Source organism: Bolinopsis microptera, chromosome 1, assembly GCF_026151205.1.
Source record: "Bolinopsis microptera isolate Bmic1 chromosome 1, MBARI_Bmic_1.0, whole genome shotgun sequence".
Classification (NCBI taxonomy): domain Eukaryota; kingdom Metazoa; phylum Ctenophora; class Tentaculata; order Lobata; family Bolinopsidae; genus Bolinopsis; species Bolinopsis microptera.
In genome coordinates, this window is record NC_087072.1 from 10,184,602 (window position 1) to 10,208,050 (window position 23,449).

The 23,449-nt window shown below is 36.7% G+C and overlaps 3 protein-coding genes across 5 annotated transcripts in view; 1 reads left to right on the plus strand and 2 right to left on the minus strand.

The window, feature by feature from the left end:
• The window catches only part of LOC134812298 (uncharacterized), a 42,479-nt gene extending 28,077 nt beyond the window's left edge, over positions 1 to 14,402 (minus strand). For both annotated transcript variants that reach the window (XM_063819695.1, XM_063819682.1), the window contains exon 1: positions 14,398 to 14,402. The gene's annotated coding sequence lies outside the window, so the exon portion shown is untranslated. The remainder of the gene's footprint in view (positions 1 to 14,397) is intronic.
• On the minus strand, positions 98 to 4,810 carry LOC134819970 (transmembrane protein 181-like). Its single transcript, XM_063830137.1, has 8 exons — positions 4,696 to 4,810; positions 4,158 to 4,327; positions 3,761 to 3,943; positions 3,415 to 3,582; positions 2,977 to 3,297; positions 2,646 to 2,818; positions 2,201 to 2,368; positions 98 to 1,202 (listed from the first exon to the last, which is right to left on the minus strand). Exons 1-8 carry the CDS (start codon positions 4,802 to 4,804, stop codon positions 1,073 to 1,075), a joined length of 1,422 nt encoding a protein of 473 aa, XP_063686207.1. The 5' UTR covers positions 4,805 to 4,810; the 3' UTR covers positions 98 to 1,072.
• On the plus strand, positions 14,018 to 21,340 carry LOC134812264 (uncharacterized). Of its 2 annotated transcripts, none has more exons than XM_063819568.1 (5): positions 14,018 to 14,119; positions 14,705 to 14,875; positions 15,027 to 15,275; positions 16,131 to 16,409; positions 17,758 to 21,340. In XM_063819568.1, exons 1-5 carry the CDS (start codon positions 14,054 to 14,056, stop codon positions 19,192 to 19,194), a joined length of 2,202 nt encoding a protein of 733 aa, XP_063675638.1. In that variant the 5' UTR covers positions 14,018 to 14,053; the 3' UTR covers positions 19,195 to 21,340. The 2 variants fall into 2 exon arrangements, with proteins under 2 accessions (XP_063675638.1, XP_063675649.1); XM_063819579.1 differs by having other exon boundaries at positions 15,075 to 15,275.
• Positions 21,341 to 23,449: the final 2,109 nt, after the last annotated feature.

A 23,449-nucleotide genomic window follows, 5' to 3' on the forward strand; every position in this document is an offset into this window, starting at 1 on the left:
TGTATATTAAAATAGTTTTCAACAAATGAAATCAAATTGTGATTTTATTCTATTATTTTAAAAGTCAGTTGTGAAAGAAGTCTTTGTTATTGAGGATGAATGGTTGCATTTGTTTAACGATATCTCAATAACCAGCTGAGAGGAGGTTGCAAAAAATATTAAAAATAACATTATTATAACATCTTATATAATTAAAATTTAATTATCAAAATTTCAGCGAAACCATCAAATATAATAAATTTGAACAGCAAAAAAACATGCGAATAATTCAATCCAAAAAAGACATGCAAATAATTTAATCAAATACCAGATAAAATCACATCACATTTCAGAGAATCTAAGGTAAAATTGAAAATAATTGAAATTTTTGTTACCGGATAATTGGAATTTAAATAATTTTAGATTGTAAGGAGAAAACAGAAACATGCAAATTCAAGAGAAATATATTGCCATTAATTTAATATCGAAGTTTATTTATTAATTTATTGAAATAGTTGTCATCAAAACTCAGTTTATGCAAGTCTTTATCATTTAAGTCAAAAGAAAAAAAAGGAGTTAAATAATAAACACGATCTTAAATTTCGTAAAACTTTCCCTCATCAGTAAACAGTTCGAGCAGTTAGAATTTACAAATCTGATTTAAACACATTAATTTTCTCTACAACCGATAAGCTTAACATACCAAATAATATTCAAATTGCACAAATCTATCGTTTAAGATTATTATATTTAACTGTGTTTAATTAACGTGACCTACATACAGTGCAATTTTCAAAAACGTTATAATACTTAAATCTTCACCCAAAACAGTCTATTATATAACATAGCTAATAAACTTATCAATCAATCCTCCGTCCAGCGGGCATACATTTCCAGTAATGTTTAATAATAACCATCGTCACTGCTGATCCAAACTGATAAAATATGTTAATATTGCAAACCAAACCGATCCATTTTACTGCAGTCTGGTTCAATCTGATCCACCTTGTTGTAGACCGGTCCAAACTGATCCATTTACTGAACACTAGTCCAAACAGATACAAACAAATCAATATTCTAAAAGACCTCCTCCTCACATGGACTCCTCTCCCTCGTCGTAGTTAGTACTGCTACCATTAACAAACTTCTTCCCTCGGTAAAGTAGCTCGTCCTCCGAGTCAGACAACATTGCAAATGAGGCCGAGGTTTGATCTTTGAAACTCCTGCAAGTAAAGTAAAATTAGCACTAATATCAGCAGCAGTTAGGATGCATTATCATATTTTAATTGTTCGGGTATTAAAGGTGTCCACTGTCCCTTCCATTCGGAGATAACAGACATTAAAAAGTCGTGTATTGTCAAAATCTACGTTTTTTAGGAATTGTTGTCCGTAACGTCATTGCCGCTGTCAGATATAACTATTTTATTTTATTCAAAACAAAAATGAACCTAAATAATTGTTAACATACATTATAGAACAGCACACTCCACACAGTATAAGAGGCTTGGAACAAAGTGGTTTTCTCGAAAAAAATATTTTAGAAGAAAAAGAAATTCAATAGTTTTGTCGGGAGGGCATTCAGTAACTTTTCTATCAGAATGTAGCTATAAAATTAAAAATGTTAAACTTTATAGTGAGAATAGGAGCACTCAGAGAAAGTGATTTAATGGCAATACCAGCTGGATTGAGAACTCGAAATAAGGCTAAATTAAAAACTTGCCCATTCCTTTCCTCCCTATTATTAATTAATGGGATGCCTGTTTTTTTATACTTTCCACTGAAATGTTATTCGAACAACGTTATTTACATAGCTCATTGTACTTTTTGTTCTAAAGAATTCCATCATTTTGCGGACCATAAATACTTTGCACAAAGTATGCATACTTTGTGTGTTTATTTGTTTGTCTGTGTTTATTAGTTTTTCTATAGAACTATTACTCTATAGGTGATTGATTTCTTCAGAATTTAAAGTTTACACTGATTATTCAATTACAAATTCTAAAAGATTTTGCAGTCTCTATATTATATTGCAGTCTCTATATTAGGCAGAACCAGCTATGTATTTTGTATTCTGAGAAGAATTAATCCTGAGGTACTTTTTTTCATTGTGTGTCCCTATAAATTGTTTTTAAAATTTATATAACAACGTTTATATTGTTTAAAAAACCGCGATAACACAAAGAAACTCCTTTCACTTTTTTGTTAAAAAGATAAAACTTACACGGCAGTATTGCTGGGTGAGTAGACAAAAGCGAGTGTAAACAAGTAGGAGTTAAAGAGGGAGTAGAAGCTCAGAAACTCGGCACTGTTATTCCAACGTAGAGTAATCTGCATAACGAGGACATCCTCCAGGAAGGCGTTACCAAACCGGAGGATAACCGCCAGCAGGCTAAGGTTAACGGAATGGTAATTTTCCTAAACTATAGAATGAAATGAAACATGGTATTTTAAACCCGCATATCGATATACTTATACCATATCGACAATAGAAATATAAATAGCCCATGTTATGTCGAGCGGCTCTCCCACAAAATAAGTACTAGAATAATTAATTTTGCCTTGATAACAAACTATTTGCAAGGGTCAGATCCAAATAACCATGTTCATCTTGAACCGGGCTAGCCCCCCCCCTCCCTCCCTCCCCCCCTCCCCATCCCGGGCTCTACCTGATGAGAAGAATGATGATAGTAAGAGCGGTGAGGAATCTCAGCCTGATGTCAAAGTAAGGCATGCTATGTAACTCTGAATATGCTCTGACTAGGAGGTAGAGAAGGTATAGGGTGTAGATTCCAAGCAACACAAAAAATAGTATCTTTATACTGAGAAATCCAACCTGATCCTGCGGGTTAGTTGGAGTTACCAACGTAATATTATAATAATCTGCACAAAAGCGAGTCAAGTTGTATAAATGACTCAATATTGGATAATGAGGCACTAAATGTAGTCATACATCAATGAAAAAAGGCTTGAATGTACACAAAATTTATTAAAAGAAACCTGAGCCAAAGAGTAGGTTGGATCAATCGACTCATACAAAGCACTCCAACTCAATATAACACAGCCAATCACCCACATCAACCCAACCAACACCATCTTGACGAGATAAAATGAGAAGAAATGCCTCTCTGTTTTTCTGATTCCGTGATATACACAGAGCCAAAACATTAGGAGAGTACAAAAGAAGGTGACGGTAAAGCAGTCATCAATAACGTTAACAAGAGGGGAGTGGACGAGGAGAATGAGGGGGAAAAGGGGGTTGTTGTAAAGTAGAAGTGCTGTCAGTAACACCATTATCCATTTCTGTTCAATGCTCCATTCCTGCAAAACGTGTAGATCATGTAAACGCTGTGGGTATCTTTGGGGTATGTGTTCTGGATTTTTAGAGGTGTTTTTAACGAAAGGAAAGAACAAAAAAGAGCATTTAGTTTACGAAACCTCGACTGAGTATTTCCTCAGACTTTGGCAGAGAGCAACAGAAGAGCCAAAAGCTAGGAGAAGGAAAATGAACCGGAACCAAAGCTCAAACTCAGTAAAGTGTGAATTATAAGTCGTCCAAACTGGTTTGAAAGATGACCCATTCACTAGTGCTTGTGACATCTCTATCTGAAATTTAGGATCTGCAGTTATTTAAACAAAACTACTTAACTGTACATGATCCTGATTAAACTATTTTTACAAAGTTAAAGGAAAAAATATTCCTTACTAGTTAGATTGTATGATACAAGCAGGAATAATTATGTAAAAAGTGTTAGAAGAATGGCATAATTTCAGTAAATCTCACCTCGACATAATACTGAGGAAACTTGATATTTCCTATGTGTAAAACCGTTACAGGAGAACACTTTGTTTCGAAACACTTCAATGTTCTGTTGTGTGCTTCAGCACCGTCGTTCAGAAACCCCTTTGTACCATTTTCATAAGAAAATACTTTGACTTTCATTGGAACAGTAAGATAGCTGATTTTCTGAAGATTAATAAGTAAACATCAAAATCTTGGTAGACTTCTCGTTACTAGGTTACTGTTAGATCACTTTAACTTACTTTAAATGTAAATCTCTATCTACCAACGGTTGTATCAGTTTGCTGTCCCTCCAAGAGGTCCAGTAAATCGAGGGTTACTATGGGTATCTTTAACAAGAAAATCGTGCTAATATCTTGAATAAATTATAAACTGGTACCTCAAACGTTGGACCTTTGACGCGATCGCCATTAAAGATAGTTTCTATCTGCAACCACAATTGTTGTTCAGATGGGGTTACATCTGGGCTGAGCATGCTTATCTTGTTATCTGTTGTTTCAATACCTTTGTCCACTGATATTACGTTTATTACAGACGGCCCAAGCCAACCTGAAATTGAGAAAGTTATATAATCTATGTGGAATTAAACAAGGAAATGAATAAGCAAATTTAACAGTGAAACAAGAATTTTTTAATTTTGTGCACATTTTACAGAATAAAAAGATGTGAAACAATTCATAACTTATGACTTTTTGTCCTTGACTGCTAGTTTGATTTTGGTTGCAGTCTTGTTCTGACAAAAAGTCTACACTATAATATGCTTAAGTTTATATTGTGCAGTTCGAGGATACAAAATGCAGCTTCAAGGTGGATATTGGAGAGCTGGCGAAAGATTATGGCCTTTGTATCAATGGTTATAATAAGCGACATTTTGACATTGAAAATGGTGCCTCAATCAATAGTGACAATACACTCACCAACGAAAATTGAGACAATGAAGAATACAAAGAAGGACAAAAATAGGAACAAGAACTGCCGTTTTGTCAACGTGTAGAGTTTCATCTGAATGTATGAGTCAATAGCCATCTTCACCTAAAGGTAGAGAAAAAGCATGTTAATAGGTAAAAGATATTTATTTAAACATTTGGGTAGGAATGCTAAAGAAATGAAATAATCAATGAATTCGAAACAAAACGAAATGAAATGAAATGAAACGAAACCCAGTATTTACTACCCCCCTACTATGCATATGCGACAAAGATATTGTATAAAATATAACCAAATAATATACACAATATCGTGCCCATGTCTGACTGAGCGGCTTTCCTTTTAAAATTTCTCTGCTCCTTGGAGCAGAGTTTAAAATAAACAAGGGAAGTTAAAATTAAAGTCAGGTCTTAATTAAAAGGAATAAAATAACAACTTTATCACTCAATTAGTTTACAGCAACTCTGGTATATTGATTAAGTCAGGTGCACACCAATCACGAGTATCACATTAATATTGCCGGCGCAAAAGAACCCATTTATTAATGAATGATCTGGAGAAAAGTTCTGATGTTTCACGGCCTACAGCTATATATATAGTTGCTGCTGCCGATTCTACTGTGAGGAGGGACTAATTAACTTTCGGGTTTGAAGAAGACAATATTGCAGCAGAGATACAGGTTACTACAGACGTCTGCACTGTAACACTCTATTTCTGATAGACGTGACAAGAGTAGATACAAGTAGATACTAAGAGGATCCATTAAAATTATTTCAGTATTCGGTTATATTGACTGTCATGTTGATATTATTTAATTAATGAAATTTGTTTTTTTATTTAAAGATGATGTAGAGTTTTTAATATGCATAAAATTATAGCTAGATCGGTATGGCCTATGTTGTATGTCATATGTATGCACGTTCAAAGGACCATAAACCTGCAAGTTCTTTTTATTTGTTAGTAGAGAATCTTGGGCTATACTGGTTCTTACAAGTTTATTATCGGATGTTTACTTATATTTATTATGATATTATTATTCACTGTTATGGCAATAAAATTTAAATTCTGTTTTCCTATTAAACAACAAAGATTAAGACTAGTGAAATCGATAAAGAACGATGCTACATGTAGCTCATCTACTGCAGGATAAAATATAATAATAACAATGGGAATTTGAAGTGGAGAAAGGAAGCTTCACGCCGTTAGTTTTCTCAACTTCTGGTGGCATGGAATGGGTGGTGAAGCTGAAAGACTGGTGAAGAAGCTGGGTAGTAGATGGAATATCACACAGGTCAAAGATATTCAGATGCTGTGAGACATATAAGCACCTTCGTTTCGAAATCCTAAGAACAACAGTGATTTTTCTCCGGGGAGACAGAGGTGCGAAAAATAATTTTGTTAATGTAGATAGTCTAGATTTGAACTTGGAGCCACAAGGTCAAGGGTGATTTTCAAATGTGTCTCCCAATATTTGAGATAGGGGATATATTGAGTTTTTGAAGGGTTGTTTATATATAGGGTCAATGTGACATTATGAGTTGGTTTTTGAAGAAAAGAGCTTCTCTGATGTTGTGACTCAATTTAACAATGGGTGTCAACATATACTAAATGTACATGCTCCAGAATATTCCAAAACCATCAAAGACATTCCCACTGCTCCCTGGTTTGATGGCGAATACAAAGTTGCAAGAGCCGACAGAAGAAAGGCTGAGAAGGCCTGGAAAAAGTCAAGTCTTGACATTGATCATGATATCTTTGTTCATTTGCGAGAGCACTGTTCAGAGCTGACTCTCAAAAAGAAAAAACTGTTTTTCTCTAATACTTTCCAAAAATACAAACACTCACAAAAGAGCCTTTACAAATTTGTAGACACTTTCCTGGATAAAGAAAAGAACCTCACTTTACCATCTTCAGAAAATCTTCAGGAAACTGTAAATGCCTTTAACCAGTATTTTACTGAAAAAATTGAGAAAATCCGAACATCATTTCCCAACACTACTGTGACTAATAGTTCTCCAAACTTCAATGGCCAGGCATTATCTGAATTTAGAAAAGCTACTATTTTTGAAGTAAGAGAATTGATCAAAGAATCTGGCATCAAAACCTCATCGATTGATCCACTACCTAAAGAACTCTTGTCAGAGCACCTTGAGCTAATCCTCCCTACCCTTTGTGATATTATCAACGTTTCTCTTTCAACCGGAAGTATGGAGGGAATCAAGTTAGCACATCTCACTCCCCTGATCAAAGGAGATTCCCTAGACACTGAGAACTTAAAGAATTATAGACCCATCTCTAATCTTACATTCATCGGTAAACTCATTGAGCGCTTTGTATTAAAATGCCTCAATGAACATCTAGCCAAGAATAATCTCAACATCGACCACCAGTCTGGTTACAAAAAGCATCACAGCACAGAAACACTCCTCATTACCATAGTCAATGACCTCCTCATAGCCACTAATGAAAACACAGCAACAGTTGTAATGCTTTTAGACCTGAGTGCTGCATTCGACACAGTTGACCATATCAAACTGATCAATATATTGAAGTGTGAGATTGGGATTGCGGGAACAGCCTTGAAATGGTTCACCAGCTTCATCCGTGGTCGTTGTCAAAAAGTCAAGATAGGTGACCTAGAATCTGAAGAAATTGTAATAAAGTTTGGTGTCCCACAGGGCTCTGTCCTTGGCCCTGTGTTGTTCAATATCTACATCCGCTCAATTTACTCTTCTGTAAAATCAAAGCAATTTCTGATCCATGGCTATGCTGATGATCACCAGATCTACAAGTCATTTTCATCCGCTACAGAATATCAAGTCCTCAGCGAAGACCTGCCCTCCTGTTTTAGAGAAATCGAGACCTTGATGACGAATCACTTCCTTCTTCTGAATCCAACTAAAACTGAAATTATAGTTTTTGGTTCAAAACGTTTATTGTCAGAATTAGAAATTGGTGGTGTCTTCCTAAAATCTTCTGTCTGTATAAGACTTGTTAACGTTACCAAAAACCTTGGCTTTACATTGGATTCCTCTCTGACTCTAAATCCTCAGATAAAGAAGCTTAAAGCTGCAAACTGCCACAAGATGCGGAATATTGCAAAGATGAAACCATTCCTCTCTGAAGATCAAATGCAAATCATCGTACAATCTCTTGTTATTAGTTCCCTTGACTACTGCAATGCACTTTACTATGGTACTAATCATTCTGTTTTGAAACAGCTACAATCTCTGCAAAACAGAGCATGTCGCTTAGTTAAAGGTCTAAAGAGGAGAGAAGAAGTTGAGCCCTACATAAAAGAACTTCATTGGCTCAAGGTACAAGAACGTATTGAATTTAAAATACTCCTGCTAACTTTCAAACTGCTCCATGGACTAGCACCTTCATACCTGTCAAACCTTGTCAAGTACAATCCCAGTGGTGGCAGAGATGTGTCTCTTCATTGCCCTATAAACAGTCCACCAAGAGCCTTCTCTTCATCTGCTCCAAGATTATGGAACAACCTTCCTCAAGAAATCAGGAAATGTGTAAACATCAATGACTTTAAGGGAAAACTAAAAGCTCATCTGTTTAGAAAGTCCTTTGATATGTACTGAGTAAATAATACATTATCAGAAGATTTTTAAAATCTTCATCCTATAGCAGGTCAATTTTACGCTTTAAATTAAATTATTTTAGGCTACTAATTTTTCAGGATTTTCGGGCAACATTCGAGATATTATTCTTTTCCGTGTTTCACTGTGTCTGCCAACAAAATTGTAGTGTAGGTCAGAAAAGGAGGCTCTATCCCGGGACACCAACATTTTTTGGGTTGGCACCCAGGAGAAAGCTGCCTTATTCTTTGTACTTTGTCTCAAGTATTTTAGCATCTTCTACCACTCTGTTTATTTCACCGTCTCTAGACTTGTATGTTGCCCAGATATTTTGACATGACTGTATTGGATTTTCTGTAACATCAGTTACTGTTCTGCAGTAAGCTTTTTTAATAATTTTGTATTGTATATTGAAGTATTCAGATTGTTTGTATATTTGGAGTTATATATATTTGGAGTCTCATACATAGATTTCTTGTGGTCATCATCTATTTTTCATATGTTTTGTTAGAAAACCTGCTAACCTTTCTTGGATATCTTCTTGTTAAAGGTGTTTCTGCCTTATTTAGTCAGGATTTAACTTGCAGCTATAAACTTCCGTTTTTAATTCCAGTCCAAGGCGAGATGCACGATCTCTACTGTCATTTAGGTATCATTTACAGCTGAGCATAAGGGTTAAATTTAAATTATTTAACCTTTTGGTGCTGTATCAAAATAACATTAATTTATTTATTATTATTATAAAGGGTCTCAATAAGAGGTCTCGACTGCCTAGGCGTCAAACCTTGGCAGTCGGTAGTTTTCCTCTGGCCCGGGATCAGCTGACCCTAGGGACCAGAGGGTAAAGGTGTAGAGACTATGTGTATCTACAAATCTTTCGAGGTTGTTTTTACAAGAGACAGGGCTTGCTACGCAAGGGAAGAAAACCGGGAGAAACAATCACAAATTATACAAATAAATATTATAAAACCTAGCAAAAAGAAATTCAAACAATCCTACACTACTACAAATGTTTATTACATACTACAATGTAATACACGATAAATAAATGCTGTATAACCAAGAAACAGGGCTTGCAGGGCAAGGGACGGAACACAGGGACTGGCTACAGAGTGTATAAATTATTATTATTATTATTATGTGTATATTGTTTGAATAATTTTTGATTTGTTGAAAAAAATTTTGAAATGGTTGGTTTGTTTTTATTTGTATAAATTAGTTGAGCCCCCTTTCTTCAACAGTACAGTGAGGATTATGTAAACATGGTAAGAAATCAGTGTAGAATAGGCGACAACACAAAAATTACATATTGTTGATGCTGTAATTGGTCTTCCAATATGAAACAACATTGTCTTCTTTAGCGCTCGATTTTCATACTACGGCATAAATTTGCGAAAATATGCGCGGCGCGCCTTAAATTTTCATTTAAAAATACTTTTGATCGTATTTACATTGAAACCATTTGAATTATTCTTTATCATAGTATTAAGGAAAAATGTATCAAAAATTACATTGAAGTGCCAAAAAATATAAGCGCAAAAATAACAAAATTTAAACACTTTTTTGGATTTTATCAAATAAAAAATTATTTTGTATTTGTTAGTGTTTTGTCATTTCATGTGGTCTAAGATCAAAAATCGAAAAATGAACACCTGAAGGCTTATGATTTGTAAACAGACACCGCGCAAAATGAAAATATGTCGTAATGATAGGATGAATGCCATTTAATAAAATATTTACATAATTACCTTACAAAATTATAGCGTGATGCGTAACTGAGCCGCGCCGCGCACTCAATTACGCTTCTCGCAACCACTTCTCGTTAGATCGGCGAAATGCCGATCTAACTGACATCGTCAATTAACTTAAAAAGGAACAAAAATACGAAACGATGAAACAGTAAGAATAAGTTTTTTGTTATTTAAAAGAAAATGTAAAAAACACCCAAAATTAAAAATTGTTTTTTTTGAGTTATTTATTGAAACAGACTAACCCGGAAGTGTTCACATAGCCATGTGTATAAGCGTACTGCGTGACGCGCTTGTTTCACAAGTAGACCGCCTTTACTTTGGCGGTCGCGCGCTACTGTGCATGCAAGCGAAAGGACTCTGGTTAGAGCAACTGGAAATCAAAAACGTTAATATGCGACACTAGCTCCAAGTTTTGAATTTAAATCAAAAGGACTTATTATTATTATTATTATATTACCTAGCTGGCTAATATCCCGCTCGGTTTATTCATGTAACCATGTGCTTTTGTGCCCCTGCAGACGCGCTTGTTTCACAACAGTGGGCGTGCACTACTGCAAGCATAAGGGTTCTGGATCATGGATAGAGCAACTCGCGGTTCCCTTCACAAGCAGTTTGAAAAAAGCGCCGCGCATAGTAAGGATAGACGAGCCTGGTAAACGATATAATATTGCATATTGTAAAAGTGAAAAGGTAAATGATTTTTATTTTTGGAATAGTTCGAATGATGTGTAAGGAAAAATTTAAAAGAGGAAACTTATTGTATTAATGTGGCAAATCTTCATCCCCCTGAAAAGTGTGAATAGGGGTTTACAATTATAATTATGTATTTCGGAATATTTATGATTTAATGAATTTGTGTTTGATAAAGTATTGATGTTGGTGGGAAAATACCTACACATCTTTTCATATAGTTTCACTACTCTCTCAGCAGATCAGAATATTATCTGGTTTAGTATAAGTCCATTTTTATTATCTCGTCATGAAACAATCTGTGCTTTTAGAACTTTGTTTTGCATAGTACCCCATTTCTCTTCACATGGCCCATACTCAAACAGTGCAATGTATTCCAGTTCTCGTATCTCTTTTACAGACTTTTTTACAAGGACATTGACAGATGATACTCACATTAGGCATTCATTATTGCATCTAAATTATTTCACTTGCATTAGGTTTAGAAATTTATTCTCTGGTTAACAGATTTCAAATGTTTAATTAATTTGTAGTATGACAGTAAGGTATATAAGAAGTTATTTAATTTTGCTTGGGCTATTATATTGACTATTGAGGTTTAATGATGATATGGAATTTGAATTCTATATAAATTTACACTATGTGGTTGGGGCATTTTGCATAGTAAATATGGTTACTACTCCTATATATCATATTATTTGATTGGTATTCGATTTCTGATTATTTCTCTAGGAATATGATTATTATATCTCAATTTGGCTTTAGGTAGGGTGCCCCGCTAAAAGAACTGGATTCTTCCAGGAAGCATCCCGTGCAAAGACCTTGGTCTACATATATATTAAATTATTAACCATTCATTCTGTATGTGCACGAAAATTTATTTCAATCAAAAGTTCTTGACTTTCTTTATCGTGAGATAGCGCCACTTACACTGCATCTCTACTACCGGACCACCTCCATTTCCATTTCAAAATAAAACCTGGTCGTGGTGACTATATCTATCGGCAAATTTTGAATAATGTGTTTGCATGTTCATGTCTGCCTCGGGTAATTGGCAGCCATTTGTACCAAGGGGTACAGGAGTTGATGTTTTGTCTTAAATTTTGTTGCCATTCTCTGAGTGAATGTTAGACAACATAGGTTGTTCGAGGCAGTGCATTGTAGATGTTGTGGCCATTGCGGAACTGTTGAACATGTTTTGGAGAGAATGGGGCTAAAATTATTCAAGCACCTGTAGATTTGCAGAAGGAAACAGAAGGAAAGTGTCTCATTGTGTGATTGTCAAATCACTTTGAGGGCCTCGTGATCTGAGTCTGCTTTTGGGGTTTTAGGTGTGTGAGCACCTGGATTCTGGAAAAGGTGAAACAAATTTTTTAGTGAAAACAAAATTTTTAGTGGAAAAAGGTTGCTCTGGTGGCTGGGACTTTGGTCAGCACATTCCTGTGGAGGGGCTTGTTTGCAAATTTATTCACAGATGACATCCCATGAATTTCTATTCTTTCCGTAACCAAAGGTCCATAAAGGGGAAGGGGATGTCTTCATGGAAATTTTCTCAAAATCGGCTTTATAGTTGTTTCTGATAGAGGGGAGTGATATCTATCAGATTCTTTTGATCCCATGGAAAATTATTGTTCCCAGCCGAAATTATTGCCGGTCAAAGGTCTGCCTGTTATTATATATTAACATTATTATATTCATTTAAAAATATTACAATCCTGGATTTATAGTAGGCTGTCACCCTATTAAACACTGCTAGTTTTACTCTGTTTAACACAATTACAATCTCAACTCTGATGTATCTAGACCAGTGTCCATATTCAACTTTTATTAGGTTGCGGTTTGGTGTGAACAATAACATTAAATTGTTTTGCTCTAATTTGTATTTTTGATAAATGGCATAAAATTGAAATTTTGTTTTACTGAGAAAGTCAGAGATTATTTTCAAGAAAACGACAATTTTGAATTGTCAGCATTTGATTTTAACAAGAATTGCGCCTGTTTTTTCGTTGTGGCGGACGCTAGATTTCCATTCACTACAAGATCAGTAAACTTTATAATATTATGCTTTAAATACGGGAAAGTGGAAACACATGTTATGTCTTTTCTGTACAAATTGGGCGTATTGCATAATACATTAAAATACTCATGCGCCGCGCATGCACTGACTTCAGACTACTTTAAGTACACAAATCTGCAAGCAACCCTTGCGTGTGTCTTTCTGTCATGGTAACCAACAGAAGGACTGACGACATATCTAAACCCACCTACCTCGTTCTCCAAAATCCCTCTTTTTCTGCAAAACGACTATTCGTAACCTTTCACTTATCATTTTGTCAAAATTGTGAATGGAAAAAACTATATACTGGCCGAAATTTTCTAGATACTGTCTAGTTAAAGTCTACCAAATTTCAGAATGATTTCATAAAACTTTTAGGCAGAGTCTGGGAAACAAGTTGGCAAGATGGTCATTTTTAGGAAATCTGGTTTCAATATTTTCAGACTCCTTAAGTCTGAGAATTTCAAGCTCATAACCAGATCAATGAATAAAATTTGAACACAATTAATCATGTTAGTCAATTATGTGTAATAATACACGCAATGTTGCAGTCATGAGATACCTGTATACAGGACGTGACGTCATGACATCCCTCTTTAATTGACAGATCATACAACAATTGTAAATAAATACCATCTAACTGTGATTAATATTCATTGAATATAAATCTAGAATAAATTTTGCAGCACATATCAATTTCACCCAAAAGAGCTTACATCATTATGATATTACATTTAACTTGTAACTTCTCAGGGCCCATGGGCCACCACGGTTGTTTTTGTATAACTTGTTCATAATCATGTAAGAAATTCCTAAAAGATGACCTAATCTGCAAAGATTTTTGTAATAAACTTGTAATGTAATAAAAATTAGGTTACCTTCAACCCCACAGTTTTATGTTATTTCACAAATGACTCACATTTACTTATTACTGTATTGATCTAAACGGTTTATTAATTGAATTTTAAGCCCTAAGACGGACATTCATGTCTTTGAACTGATTTGAATGTCCTCCACAGCAGATTGAAGCTTCTTTTAATTATTTAAAATTCTTCCTTATTGTATTTCTGTGTAAATTTAATTCTCATTCTAATTCTAAAATTACCTCAATTGTAAAGCTGTGGTTAACACAGCTACATCTTGTCTTTTATTTATCACCTCCTTTGTTCTTGATCTATCTCCAATTTATTATTAATTATATATACTTAAATTCCATCATGATATTTCAGTTTAGGATGCATAATGTGCAAGATGAGAGATGAATGGAATTGCACCCATAGAACTGAACAGCTATAATAGTCCTGGATCTTTTCAACTGAAACAGGTTGGAGGATTTGTTACTTCATCTAGTAAATATGAAAGGCATAATCACTAATTCTTTTTATTATGCTTTGGAAATTGGCGACCATCCGACCATACTTTCTCCTGAATACGAGCATGGTCGTGATGGTCGTTTGTGTGTAATTTTGGCTTCTGAACGTCGTTGTGACTTGTTGATAGGCTTTTGACCGGAGCAGAATCAGAAAATTTTTGAATTAATTAATGTGTTATGTTGTTCTACAGTCAATAAAATCGGAAAAGTGTAACATAACCGGAGATGACGGCAATAAATGAGCACATTTGTATAAAATGTGACTAATGAACTAGCATACAGCTTCTCTTCTCAAGAAATAGACCAAATATTGTTTTTGTCATACACTGAATAAAGTCGACCATCTATACCCATATTAATGACCATGGGCCTCAAATTTCCCCTGAAGACGACCATTATGAACGTCGTCGGATCCAATTCTGAGGGAGTCTTTAACCACGATGTTTGACGCTTTAATTAATTACTCTGAACCGTATAGTTTTGTATCAAATATTTGTTGTGATCTCGAGGTTAAATAGTTCACTATAAAATCCCCAGGAACTATTGGAAAGTCCGTGTGGTGGGGTATCAACTCGACCCCCCTCCTCTCACACCCCCAATGTTGGAGGAGTCCACTACAGTCCAGGGGCTCACCATCCTCAGTCCTCGCCCTCCAAACCCCACTCCTTCAGGATACACAACGGACATGTCCAGCGACAAAACCATCCGGTACGTACTGCGTCCACCACTTTCTGTAACTTTCATGGTAACTTTAAGGGATAGCTGTCATCAGTTTCTGACCTCTCCAGGGTATAGATACCCTAGATAGTCGAGCTTTGAATCATATTTATGCCCTGTGTCCAACACGTTTATTTCACAGGGCAGTTCCCAAGATATAAACCTGGATTTCGTCAGACTACCCTTCCAGTTTTCCAGCGGAGGGCACCAGAGTAACCCGTCACAGTCAGGCAGCAGTGGGGGTCCCTACTTCTCTCAGTATCCCAACGTCAGACCTAGCTTTCCAGACGATACAAAGAAAAATGTGATGGACTCAGCGAGGCAGACGCTGTTTGTTGAGAAGCTGCTACCCTACGTTAAACAATATGCTTACACTTGGTTCCATCTCCAGGTATGAACAGATTAGTAAGGGTGTTTTATCGGCACAATTTATTTACAGTAATGCAGATGCGCTCGTTAAATATTCAACTGTTCTTCATTCTCGCACATGGCACGCAAATTGTTCACATTAAGGAAATCACTTAACTATCGATTTAGCGGTTCAGTCATAGTTATTTACAGTACGTAGGCTGTTCATGTTATCACCATTTTAAATGCTTTTAAATTTGTATCAGATGTCAGGCACGAAATGTACGGTGAATTTGAGTAGAATATTTGTTATGTTAAAAAATATAGATTAATGTATTATGAGTTAAACATACTGATACTGATATACTGATATACTGATATACTGATATACTGATATACTGATATACTGATATACTGATATACTGATATAGCTTCAACATTTTAAGCCCTTTCATTATGTATGTAGGGAAGGGAAGTTGAGTATCTTATAACGTTAATGACGTCATAGCCATTAGACATGATATCCGTTTATAAATATGTAGTGGGTAGAAAATACCTCGAGTTGGCCAAGGCGGTACAGGATTACAGTTCGTGTTTTACGACGCTTTAAGAAGCAGGTTCTGGCCTCGTCACGCAGCTTTTCACTCCTTCAATATTATCTAACAATAAATAACGTGCTTCATTTTTATGTTATTAAGGGTTACATAAAATGATAAAATGATAGTATGTGTTATCTTGAGGCTTGGTAATAATCTCAAATTACGCGTAGGTTACATATATTGTTAAGCCTGGGTAATGCAGATAACGAAGAATCGTGTTATCTCTGTTGATTATAGGCAGTTTCCCCACAATGCCGTGTAATTTGAGATGTTCCAATATTATTCAAATTTCTCACCAGGCCAAGAAGCGGAAATACTACAAGTCACATGATCACAAGATGCCGCTAAGAGAGGAACAACGCTGTAAGAAGGATCTGAACGCCGAGCCTCCTGACATCAAACACAAGTGGGCCTCACGACTTCTGGCCAAATTGCGGAAGGACATAAAACCTGAGTACCAGGACGAATTTGTAGACTCGATTATCAAGAACAAACGGAGTAACGTGCGATGCATCATATCAAATCCAGATCAGAAAGGGAAGATGAGGCGGATAGACTGTCTGAGACAAGCTGACAAGGTAAACAATCAGCCCTAGTTTATTAATTTCATCATGAAGCTCTGTGTAATCTCGATGAGATCATGCTATTTGGTATATTTTGTGATAATATTTTATCTTGTTGTGAAATTTAATACTGGTGTGAAGAGTTACCAGTTTAGAGGTGGTCGGGAGTGGTTTAACAAGGTTAGGACTTACATTATGTGAACTTAGTTAGAATTAAGGAAAATGACCTAATGACTTGGCAATCTGCGCCGGTAAAAATTCTCGTCAATGGAATTCTTAATTCTAGATGTTTTAATTCAGGTCAAACATATGTTATCATGTGATAGAATGGTCCATTGCATCGTGGAACAATCTGTCTATAAATAAAACATGGTCGAGTAGTTCTTGATTTGTAGCTAGGGCTTTGTTCAAGTCCACGATCGCGATGGGTAGAGGTTGACCTATTTATATCAATACGTCCAAAGCTGGTATGGTGTTGAACGTCATGTATTTCGTGCGTGATGAAAATTGTTGCTTCAGGTCTCTGGAGTACAAAATATATATCCGCCGTAAAACCTGACGGGAATCATTGCTCGATGTCAGACTTTTAGACTGCCGGAAGATTTGATAATCTGAAGTAACTGAAACATTCTAAATTAAGCTGAAAGATGAAAAAATTAGTGACATATTTCAAGAGGTTGATCTCTGATTTTATTTCAGTTAAATCCAGATTTCAGTAAATTTCAGTTAAATTCAGTTAAATTCATTAAAATAAATTAAAATAATTTTAGCAGATCATGTTGAACTGAAATTAAAACATTATGTTATAAATAATCATGATTTCATGAAACCTGTCATGATCCGGCTCATTTAAAAGTTAAACACGTCATGGGTCAAAACTTACGAAAATTGGCACTGGCGAGCTACAATACACATGTAATAAAGTTCGAGGCTGTAACATTGTAACAAATTGAAACCTTATCCCAATACCATATCTGGTTTAGAAATATTGTATTTGTTATTGATACGGGTGCAGTCCAAGATCTTGGCATTCTGTAGAACGTGGGTCAGCATGGTGAGCATGCATAATGTAAAGAAGAAAAGCTTCCTTGTATCTTTCGAAGCTGCAAAACAGTTAACATGCACATTGCACATGTAATGCTCTTACAATTTACAACTTACAGTTACAATGTAATGATGTATAGGGGATATTGCGTTATTTGGGGCTCACCTTTTACTTTTGTTGTAATAAACAAAAAATGTATCATAATATCACAGAAAACCAATTTTGTTACAAGTTTCAAAACTTCGTACTAAGAAAAATTAGATTTCCAATTTCCATTTTCCACAGATCATAAATCATTATTAATTAAACTTTTTTCAGGTTTGGAGACTGGACCTAGTAATGGTGGTATTGTTTAAAGCATTTCCTCTGGAGTCAACTGATGGTGAACGATTGGGCAAGATGAAGTGTTGCATGCACCCTTCCTTGTGTATCCAGCCCGCTCATATTACCATAACGATACGAGAACTGGACTTTTACCTCGCCAACTTGCTGGAAAACAGGGGCAGAAAACTGGAGGACGAAAACGCTGAGGAGGACGAGGGATCCAACGCGTTTGGGGTTTTCAAAATGAAGGACATTGACACAAACTTTAGGGCACCAATAATGTTTTCCCAGTACACTCAAACAGAGGGCTACTATAACATGGAGCAGGATCAGGAGCTCAGAATGGCCAGTAAGAAAGTGAGGTTAGATCACGAGGACGAGGAAGTGAGAGGTATCAATCCTCCCAGTAGGAGAGCATCGCCCTCTGGTCTGCATGTCAACAAGAACAATATCAAGAACCCCACACCTGTCATGATATACCCGATAAACGGGAATGTGGTGACATCCGGTCCTAGTAGTCCGAGAAACTTGTCAGGGGATCTGATCACACTCAGTGATACTCCTACCTCCCAGTCTACTCGTCAAATCGGATCTAGGCTCGTTACACCCAGCCCTTACGGAAACGCTTTTAACTTAGCTCCAGGACAATACGCTCTACAATCCAGAGAACCATCCAATGGCAACCGACTGGGCACAGAGATCTTTAACGCCATCACTGCCAGTTCTGAGCAACCTTCTTCAAGCTCTCTTCAGTCTGAAATCAAGTATATACAGTCCAACTACACGGAACGTTCATCTTACTCTGGCAATGACAGAGAACAGTCAAACGCTGGTTCGGGTCTCGTTAACTTTGTGGAGACCAGGGAGTTTGGAGAGGACGTTGCTAAGCCTGCCATCAATAAAAGCGAGGGCTCTCCCAAGAGTGCTGCCATGTCCAAACCTCAGTGTTCCATCGCTAACATCACCAGGTCCAAGGGTGACTTTTTAGTCAGCGGTTCATCTTCCTTTAAACCTCTGAGCAGTGTGTCTGTTTCCCAGAACGATCCCAACATTCACGAGAAAATAATGAAGTCTCTGAGGAACAGTTCGCCTTTCAATATCCTGGGTCAGATGGGGAGTGGTTCGAGACACAGTTCCACCTCCACTACGCCCCGCAGTACGCCCCTCCACCTTCTAATGCCCAACCCCTGGCAACACCGGGGCGACGGGGATGATGACATGGACGGTGCCGTCAACGCCGTCAACATCGCCAACCTGGCCCCAGAAGACATCAGCGAAGAGAGGCTGTATAACATGGTGGTGATGAACACTACTCCAGTTATCACCCCCATCCCTACTCCCATCCCGACCCGTCCCCAATCCCGGGTGCACTCCCCCACAAACAGCGCCTTCACCCCCACCTCAAACAGCAACAAGGTTAAACCAGGTTGAGGATTTTGTGCTATTATGTTTATGTTTTGTATCACGCTAGTTCCCATAGTTGTGGATTGTGTGTTCGATGAAAAGAAGGATCGTAGTTAGACAGTATGTGCACTGTGCCCCCTCTTCAGGCCTCTCTTTAGCCCAAATAAAGGACCAACAAATTTCATATGAATAAGATATGTTTAGAATTCCGTGTGTAAATAATGCAGAGTTCTTCGATCATATTTTTGCCCCGGCAAGAAACACGTCATGTCGCATAACGCAGCTTATTTAAATTTTATGTCTGAGGCGGTGAAGATTTGATTAAAACTCTGCCACTCTCGTCAGAAGGAGTTTATGGGCATACCAGTTCCACAGAAACTTGAAGAAAATATATTATCTCCCGACACTATGTTATGAGCTTTTAAGGAGTCTTTAGGCAAACAATTGCTTATTCGAGTACGACCCAGATTTTGTATTACCGCAAAACATCACTACCTCGTTCAAGATGAACATCAATAATAAGTTGGCGTGTGCTAGAACGGCTGTATTACATAACATGAAATGTGTTGCGCACACGGTGTGTGTTACAAATGTTACGTCCAATATAATACTCCTTATCATGTGCGACTTACATCGTCAAGTTGCGTGTGTGTGTATATATTTGCATGCTATCTATTTTACTTGCAGCTGTAATCCAGAGTGGGCGTGACAAACAAATCAAAAGAAGAGCTCTGCGTTCATATTTGCATATTATTCTTGATAGATGGTGTTTTTTATGTTAATTTATGTACATAGCGATTAAAACGATTGATGGCATGAATATATGCGTTTGGAAAACGAAATATTGTTTTGAATCTGGGCGGAGAGATGATATACTGAGCTTGAGCATGTCATAAAATTTGAGACCATGTATTTGTATTTTATAAAATGCTTTTTTGTAGTGTGGTTGAAAGGATGTAGTTTCCGACTTATTACACGTGAGATTGATTATTAATACAGGAGAGTATTTCAACTAATGAGCTCATAGACCGCCGAGAGCTCAAAATAAAATATTATTCAATCTGATCTGTAATTACTACTGCATTATATAATATGAGAAAGGAAAACCGGTTTATCCACATGTTTTGTTACTTATTCAAGATTGACGATGTATAAATTTTGGAGCAATGTTTTGATCTAACGAGGATATTTGAGTAACCAAAGAACCTAGTGAACTGATACTGTTAGTGTTAGTGTCGGAGCAGTATTTTACCCGCGATTTCTGTTAAATTTTGTTGAGGATTTCAAGGAAATTATATTTATCACGGGACAAATGTGATCCTCTGATAAACATCGATTTGCTCTGGCATTTAAGAAAAGCAAATTTCTATTTATGTGAAGCTCTTGGCTTATCATCAGTTGAGAGTGCTATGGTTGAGCGTTCTTAAGTTTGAAGACCTAAAAAAATTTTGTTGGTATATATTTTATAATTCTTCAAAAGTTGATGCTAGTTTAAACTAAATAGACTTTTTGATAATCGTCTCGGTGTGTACGAACCGGGGGTTGTTGTAGTCCGTAAAACTGTCTTCTGTACCAACTGATTTTGTAATCTGGGTTTTATAAGTTTTATTGGGTAGTGCTAAGATCAAGAGAAAGGGGCCTATGTACGCAGCAAACATGATATCATGATCCATGTTGATTATAGTTGAACTGATTGATAAGTTTTGTGTGCTCACTTATATTCCTCCGGGCTGTCTACTCGGGCCAGCTCTGTGTCTTATAATAATAATAATCATGTTACTTGGATTGTGTCCAAGTCTTTGTATCAAATTGTAAGTTTAGAATTACACATGATATGCTCATTCTGCGAAGACTCGACGTCCCTCGTGGAGCCTCTAGGGTAATATCGATTTATTAAAATAATTGAGGTACAGGGATATGAGTGTATATGGTGATTACACCATCATTGCCTAGCCTGTTTGCGGCCCACCCGCTTTGACGGATAAAGTTCAATGTTAAAAGGTTTTTGTATAATATTGCAAATGAGAACAAACGTTTTTGATTCGACAACCTTTTTTTTTTGAATTTCAGTTCAGAATCTTGATTATTTCAATAGTGCCAGAATATGCATTGTGCCAAAAGGGTACCTTGATGATATTAGGAATGATAGTGCAGCATTTCAAAATTTCATTTATCAGCGTGATTTTTATTTGAAAAAAAAAACTTGGAAAAAAAACTTACATATTATATCCACGCAACTCTTAGATAGACAGAAATTTAGCTCTCTAAACCCAATTTAAATCAGAAGATATTAAATATCTCAAAATATTACAATTTTCGGGTTTAACAGAGCTGGTTAGAGCAGCCTGCTCTGTAAATTGTGTATAATAATTGCGCTCTCTTAATACACAAAATGCGAGGGAGAGAGAGAGGTTTATACTAAAGAGCTGTACTCGCACTCAATCTGGTTGTACATGTGAAGTGTGTGCACCGTGGCTCTAAGATATATTATATGGAAATGTGTGTGTGTGTTTGTTTGCACAAACACACACACGCACAGCACACGCACACTCCCTTTTTCATATACACTGTACTCGCGGTAATGTGCGTTTATATGCACACACGATGTGCGTGGGACAATGTTTGTGTTGATATATCTTTCTTTGACCAAGAATAATATAGCGTATAATGCAACGTGTTTCACTGCGCTTTCTACTTCACAATGATGAATGATCTGTATTTTCTGTGATACACATTACACATGAACATGATTTACTCAACATGGGTTTTAAGTTAATAGCCATTTTAGTAGAGGGCATTTATCCTCCCTCAGCGTAATTTTCAGAACGGACTGGATTGGTCTAGATCCGGGCACTTGACTAACCAGTAACCACGACTGACGACCACCCAAGTTTGTAACACGTTGTAGGTTACCATGGTGGGTATGTTGAAAAGACTTTAACTGTTGAGCAGCTGAAGCGGAGGCCGCTTTTTATACCTTATTCGGGTTTTCTGTAATATTTGCCCACCTTTGCATTGCAATTGGTAGATCAGCTTTCTTGCCAAACCCCATACGAGAAACCAATCACTCATAATGCTATGGACGTGATATAGGCTAATTGTTACATATTTAGGCTCACGGCAGACAGAAATGATGGTTATTGGTTACTAATTAATTGATAATTAGATAATGTTATCACTTGGCACTTGTCTTAAGTTCTCCAAATTATGTAATCTGCGGTTTTCTGTTAGACACAACCCAAGTACCATCTACTAATAAAATACATTTTTTAGGGAAACATGACCGACTGGATCGATCTGTACACGAAAATGTTCTTAAAAAATCCTTCACCCTCTCCAAAATATGAGTCACTTACACGCAACAACACTCACTCATACCCATCCAACTCACAGATACCCAGCTCACCAGACTCTTCCAACCCTTCCGCCAAATTAACACCTCAGTTTACATCTCAGCTAACATCACAGCTAACATCACAGCTAACATCACAGCAACCATCTCCTCAACCATCTATATCTCCTAACAAACTCACCCAAAAAAGTGGCAGAATTGAAAAACGTTTCATGAAAGATCTTAATAAGGCTATATTAAAAAATTCAATGATGCGTGCTAACGGCGAGGAATATACAGCTGTTTCCGAGTCAGAAGAACAAGCCCTGAAAATAAGTAAGCCTGTACAGAACGAGGTAGTGGTAAGGAAAAACCTCAATAGTTTTGCTAGTTCAGCACGTACCAAGTCACGATCAAGGAGTGCGTCGTCCCTCGGTACCTACAGCCGGGATAGTGAGGAGGCATATGTGTCCGGTATGTTGAAAGGGTACGAAAGGGGAATGAAAATCAGCAGTAAAGGATCTCTCGATCAAATAGTTTCTAGCTCTCTACTTGTTTCCAAAAAGGATTCTAGTTCGCAAGTTACCGATGTAGATGTACAGCGTGTTTCCACAAAGGATTCTAGTTCGCAAGTGCCAGATATAGAGGTACAGTTTGTTTCCACAAGGGATTCTAGTTCGCAAGTACCACATGTCAAGTTAGAGCGGGTAGATGAAAACATAAAATCGATTGACCGAGAGAAAGCTGGAGATGGATTCCCTAAACAAAAATTAGGCATTTACCGAGATGCGAAGAATGGGGATGTTCTTCTTTTTCCAGGGATTGTGAAACGCAAAAGCGGAGAGAAGATAAATTATCGCTCCAGATTTGTTCCAAAAAAGAATTCTTGTTCGCAAATAACAGATATCGAGGAAGAGTATGTAGATGGAAGCATGAACACGATTGACGAGG

Bases quoted from the DNA above. Each gene is read 5' to 3' on its own strand.
- LOC134819970 (XM_063830137.1), bottom strand. From the start codon at position 4,804: ATGGCTATTGACTCATACATTCAGATGAAACTCTACACGTTGACAAAA. The intron at 3,298-3,414 runs GTTTCGTAAACT...CACGTTTTGCAG, and splicing joins TGAGGAAATACTCAGTCGAG to GAATGGAGCATTGAACAGAA. The intron at 1,203-2,200 runs GTAAGTTTTATC...CTTTACTTGCAG, and splicing joins TCACCCAGCAATACTGCCGT to GAGTTTCAAAGATCAAACCT.
- LOC134812264 (XM_063819568.1), top strand. From the start codon at position 14,054: ATGAATGGAATTGCACCCATAGAACTGAACAGCTATAATAGTCCTGGA. The intron at 14,876-15,026 runs GTACGTACTGCG...TTTATTTCACAG, and splicing joins TCCAGCGACAAAACCATCCG to GGCAGTTCCCAAGATATAAA. The intron at 15,276-16,130 runs GTATGAACAGAT...ATTTCTCACCAG, and splicing joins ACACTTGGTTCCATCTCCAG to GCCAAGAAGCGGAAATACTA.